Raw genomic sequence first — 6,097 nt, 5'->3', positions numbered from 1 at the left:
TGAGGCTGGGGCTGGGGCTGGGACTGGGGCTGAGGCTGGGACTGGGGCAGAGGCTGAGGCTGGGACTGGGGCTGAGGCTGAGGCTAGGGCTGAGGCTGAGGCTAGGGCTGGGGCTGAGGCTGAGGCTAGGGCTGGGGCTGGGGCTGAGGCTGAGGCTGAGGCTGAGGCTAGAGCTGGAGCTGAGGCTGAGGCTGAGGCTGAGGCTGAGGCTGGGGCTAGGGCTGAGGCTGAGGCTGGGGCTGGGGCTGGGGCTGAGGCTGGGGCTGGGGTTTGGTCCTGGGATGGAGATGCAACCACTGTAGAGTCTAGGCTTGGGGCTGGGGAAGAGGCTGGTGTAGAGTCCTGGACCTTGGCTAGGGATGTGGGAGAGGATGAGCTAAGTAGAGAGTCCAGCCCCGATATTGAGGAGATCAGTTTAAGGTCTTTGTTTTGGGCTGAGAGTGAGAACAGTAATACGTTCAGATCTAAGAGTGGGAAAGATGCCAATTTTGATTCTGGAGCTGGGGATAACACCAGCATCGAGGATAAGTTTGAGGCTGCTGGTGGAGTTGATATAGGGTCTTGGTTCTGTGATGGTAATGAAAATACAAATGAGGACAAATCTGCATCTAAGGCTAAAGCCAAAAAGTCATCTGAGTCAAGAGGCACATATCCGTCCATGGTCCCTGGGGCAGGAATGGGGTCATGGGATGGAGCCATGATCTGGTCGGAAACTAAGTTTCCACACCAAAGTGAGGCCAGTTTCCCAGTTGAAGATGAGTCCAGAAAACAAACCAAGACTGGGGAAAAACCTCGGCCCTGGTCTTGCCGCTGTAAACGCGAAGCTAATATGGATCCACGAGATCTTGAAAAACTCATTTGCATGATTGAGATGACTGAAGATCCTTCTGTTCATGAAATAGCCAATAATGCTTTATATAACAGTGCTGATTATCCTTATTCTCACGAAGCTGTTCGTAATGTAGGTGGAATTTCAGTTATTGAAAGCTTGCTCAATAATCCCTACCCCAGTGTTAGGCAGAAGGCTTTAAATGCACTGAATAATATCTCAGTGGCTGCTGAAAACCATAGGAAGGTTAAAACTTACTTAAACCAAGTATGTGAAGACACCGTCACCTATCCCTTGAATTCAAATGTGCAGTTGGCTGGACTAAGATTGATAAGGCATCTGACTATTACCAGTGAATATCAGCATATGGTTACAAATTATATTTCAGAATTTCTTCGTTTGTTAACAGTGGGAAGTGGAGAAACTAAAGATCATGTTTTGGGAATGCTTTTGAATTTCTCTAAAAATCCATCTATGACAAAAGACTTGCTCATTGCCAATGCACCAACATCACTGATTAACATTTTTAGCAAGAAAGAGACAAAGGAGAATATTCTTAATGCTCTTTCACTATTTGAAAATATAAATTACCATTTTAAAAGAAGAGCAAAAGCATTTACCCAGGACAAATTCAGTAAAAATTCCCTTTATTTCCTATTCCAACGACCTAAAGCATGTGCCAAGAAACTTCGAGCCTTAGCAGCAGAATGCAATGACCCTGAGGTGAAAGAGAGAGTTGAACTATTAATAAGTAAACTCTGATTTGCTGTATGTTCCAAAACAAATTTGAGTAACATTTTGGTTTTGCACTCTGGAAGTAATGCACATTGTAAATTGCATTATAACTTCGAAACTGATGTTACCTATGATGGTCTATAGCCAGACCATTTTATGAACACCAAGTGAATTCAAGCTTGTACTAAAAATACATGTGTTGATTTTTATCTTGTCTGGATTGAGATATTTTTAGTATGCTTCATGAGCAGAAACTGAACGGATTCTTCATAAGTAAGGTAATCTTTGGTCCTTTGTGTGGACTTATGTTTATACATTTAAGACTTTATTTTTATGTCATCAATAAAGTTGTGTGTTTTAAGCAGCAGAAAAAAGTTATTGTCCTTGTCCTTGAGTTTATGATCTGTTTGGAAAGGCAAGATATATGGAAACAAAAAGATAGTAATAAAACTGGGAGCTTCCAATCATGGCCAGATGCCTCCTATCAGTGTTTAGAGGTGGCAAAAACTGCTTCAGGCAACAGTGCTCAAGGAAAGTTTTACAAAGGAGGGGGACCCTTAGGTAAGCTGGGATTCAAGGATACAAAAGGATCAGAAGGGCACTCAAGATGGAAGGAGTGATGGGAAAAAAGGCATGGAGATGGGAATCCTTCTCCAGAGAGAAGTGCTGGCCTGCTGGAATGGAAAGTGTAGGGAGGGTAGTGATGAGAGAGAGAGTCAGGCGGTAAAGGTGAGTCCTGTTCGTGGAGCACCCCTAACTGCTAAACTGGGGTGTCTGAATATTACTGCATCCACCCCTGGGAGACATCAAGGCTTTTTGTGACCAGAGGAAAGACAAGATGAAAGGAAAACGATACGGTAGATTTATGTGCAGCAGGAGTCCAAGCTGGGGTGGGGATAGGAGTGGTGACTGGAGATTGGAAAACCAGGAAGCTACCACAAGTTAGTCCAGGCATGAGATAATAAAGGTGTGAAGTTTTACTGGTGGCCATGGGAATGGTAAGGAGAGTATGGATGTGAGAGGCCCTTTGAACCAAAAAGTGCTGAGATGTATTCTGGAGACATACAGAGAGGACCAATTTTATTTTAGGGTCCTTGGGGTATTTGACAGAAAAATGTCCTCTTGGCCAATTCTGATATCCATGTAAGTGAACAGTTACAACTTTGAAGTAATAAGAAAGTGTACTAGAAGAAAGAATAAGTTTTAGTGCTTGTATCAGATTTCCTTTATAAGGTTGGTTAAGGTGGGGCCTTTGTGGAACCATAGAGAGTGTTGTTGGGGTACACATAAAAGATCTACCTCGCTCCCACGCCTTAGTGAGGGTGAGGGTGTCAGGGGAGGAGCACTCTCAAACTGCTGGTGGGAGTATACACTGGTACAAGGTCCATTGGAATATATGCACATCCATTGACCCTGTAATTCCACTTGTAGAAATGTATCTTTAGGAAATAATCACATAATTGGCTTGTGGAAAGCTGTGCATCTTCAAACTGTTTGGAAGGGTGAAAAATTGTAAATGACCCAAGTATCTCAAGATAGGCAGTTGGCTAAGCAAATTGATGTGTGTCTACACATTTAAATATTATGCAGCTATTGAAAATGTTGATGGACATCTACATGTGCCTACATTAGAAATTCAGCATATAATCTTAAGTGGGAAAAATAGGCTGTAAAAGCACATGCCATACTTTTAATGAAGAAAAAGTATATATCTAAATTATCTTGCTACATACTCTGAGAATGTTAATAGTTTTCTGTGGGTGTTAGACTGATGGGTGATTTCATTTTTTTTTTTTTTCCTTTCTTTTGAGACGGAGTCTTGCTCTGTCTCCCAGGCTGGAGTGCAATGGCGCGGTCTGGACTCACTGCAACCTCTGCCTCCTGGGTTCAAGCAATTCTCCTGCCTCAGCCTCCCGAGTAGCTGGGATTACAGGCGCCTGCCACCACACCTGGCTATTTTTTTTGTACTTTTAGTAGAGACGGGGTTTCACCACGTTGGCCAGACTAGTCTTGAACTCCTGACCTCAGGTGATCTGCCTGCCTCGGCTTCCCAAAGTGCTGGGATTACAGGCATGAGCCACCACGCCCGGGCTCATTTGTTTTTTACTTAACTCTATTTATGATATTTATATAATAAATGAAATTTTATGCATAATTTACCAACAAGGAAAAGGATGGATTCATACTAGGCAGGCCTGGTCAATAGTATTTGAGGGACCTGGAGCAAAAGCATAAATGGAGGCTCACGTATTTATGTCTACATATTTGGAAAATATAACTTAAAATTTTTAATAAATATTATTTGTAAAGCAATAAGTGTTTTAAAATTTAAATCTTATTAGATATTTTAAAAATGAAACCATTCTCAATACTAGCATTCGATGGCCACCAACTTACTCTACTGTAAAAAAAATGGTGTCACGCTTGTAGTGGATTCTGTCATCTGATGCCCTGATCCCCCTTCAGGAATGAAAAGCTTATTATTTTAATTGCCAGGAGTGCGGCAAGTACACAGTCCTCAGCTGTCAGGCCTCTTCAGGAATTTCCTCAGCTGAAGAAAGCCACCTCCCCCAAGGTTACACCCCCTACCTGGGGGTATTTCACATCCAATTACTGATGGATATGGCTTTCTTGCCCCAAATTGGGACAGCTTCACTCCTCCCTCTGTCCAATCCTGCTTCCTTCTTTTCCCTTCCACAGGTGTTGATCCCAACAGCATTCCCTAGTAAAAACCCTTCCTGCTGAACTCTGTCTCTGGGTCTGCTTCCTGGGAAGCCAACCTGCAACAGTTGGTTCAAGAAGTGGTTCGAGAAAGCAAACACTGTGATGAAATTTTGGAGATGAATCACCTGCTACTCAGCTGTCAATGAAGACCCGTCATTGGTGGTAGGTGGAGTAGATAGGCCTCTGGAACAAGGTAGCAGAGGAATTGTTAAAACTTTCAATGTGGTTAACTGGGGTGGCATACAGGTAAAAGGGGACACATTAACTGGTGCCATGTATCAGACCTTTGAGAAATATGGGAAATATTAAATATAAGGAAGGCCAGAAAATTGGGTGGCTGTTGCTAACTGGATTGAGCTCTAGAAAAGAATAACAAAAAGCTGAATTAAATTAATCAACAATTGAAAGCTATGTTTGAAAGCCAGAGGGCTTTATTCATAACATATAAAGAGGTTCTCATCTTTTCCAGGTAAATGGTGGAGAAATCTGAGGAGAATTATATAATAAACCTATTATGTAAGGCCAGAAAACCCTCTAGAAGATTATATTCTGCAGGAGGATCCAAAGGACAAACCATTTACCACAGCTATAAGGAATATTCTGGTGAGAGGGACATGTGAAGTTCAGTAGTGGATCTCTTCTGCATGCCAGGGCTCAGAGTAGGAGAGCATCTTATGGAACAAGGATCACTGATAGAAATGATGATGCCTCTGAAACAATAGAGGCAAGATGGCTGCACTTAACTGTCAGAAGTCAAGTGGATGTAAATACTACAATGCACTACAGGGTCAGAGTGGCAGGTGGGGAGGCCTGACTTGCAGAGAGCTATGGAGATGGTTAATAGAACACAGTACCCCTAGTGGGTAGATGGTTAAGAGACAGTTAATAGGACATGGACAGTCAATACAACATAATATCCTGGGGGGAAATAGGCAGCCAACAATTTGCACTCTATACAAACACAAGAAATGAAAGGTGGTCACAGGTTTGAGGGAGGTTGCCTCAATAAAAAGTCATAATTACTTATCCAGCTTCTAGTCTCAAGTCAGGTTTTGATCCACAACACATGATTTGAAGGAAAGGCTGAGTGCCCAGGAAGAAGGACCCTACAACGCATGTGTAGTAATGATTTTTCTAGTCCTTCCATTTACTCAGGTAACTGTGTACCAAGGAAAGAGAAATACTCAAACATTTTGAGAACAGATGGACACTGGTTCTGACTTGATATTGATACCCAGAGACCTAAAGTGTCTTAATTGGCCCCCTTATTAGAATGGAGGCACATGGAGCCAAGTATTAAAGGGGATCCTGGCCTAGGTAGGTTTCACAGTGGGCCCACTGAGTTCACAGACCCACTCAGTGGTTATGTTTTTGATCTCTGAATGTATAATTGGAAGAGACATAGTTGGTTAGTTGGTACAAGCCCTATAGTAGTTCTTTGGCCTGTGGAGTCAGAGCTATTTGTATATGAGAAGGCCAAGTGGAAGCTTCTGAAACTGTCCTCACCTTCCCTGGCCAAGATAGTAAATGAAAACATATGGCATCTGTGTAGTGGAGGATGGCAGAAACTATTGCTGCCTTTGAAGACCTAGAGAATGAAGAGGTGTGGTCTCCATCATATCTTCATTTAATTCACCAGTTTAACCTGCAAAATGTGGACAGAGCCTAGATGACACTAGACTACTGAAAACTCAGCCAAGTAGTAAGAAATTGCAGTGGCATACCATATATGATATCTTTGCTACAGCAGAAAGCATGGCCTTAAGTACCTAGTTTTCAGCTATTGATTTAGAAAATGTGTTTTTTTTC

General features: G+C 42.6%; 1 protein-coding gene across 1 annotated transcript in view; it reads left to right on the top strand.

Moving 5' to 3' along the window:
• The window catches only part of ARMCX4 (armadillo repeat containing, X-linked 4), a 10,681-nt gene extending 8,741 nt beyond the window's left edge, over positions 1-1,940 (top strand). The window contains exons 7-8 of the mRNA XM_011964771.1: positions 5-46; positions 233-1,940. Coding sequence (XP_011820161.1) covers positions 5-46; positions 233-1,591 — 1,401 coding nt within the window. The 3' untranslated portion in view covers positions 1,592-1,940. The remainder of the gene's footprint in view (positions 1-4; positions 47-232) is intronic.
• Positions 1,941-6,097: the final 4,157 nt, after the last annotated feature.

Source organism: Mandrillus leucophaeus, unplaced genomic scaffold (genome assembly GCF_000951045.1).
Source record: "Mandrillus leucophaeus isolate KB7577 unplaced genomic scaffold, Mleu.le_1.0 Scaffold706, whole genome shotgun sequence".
In the NCBI taxonomy this organism is placed as follows: domain Eukaryota; kingdom Metazoa; phylum Chordata; class Mammalia; order Primates; family Cercopithecidae; genus Mandrillus; species Mandrillus leucophaeus.
The sequence above is the reverse complement of the archived record's forward strand: the minus strand, read 5'-3'. Positions and strand labels throughout refer to the sequence as shown.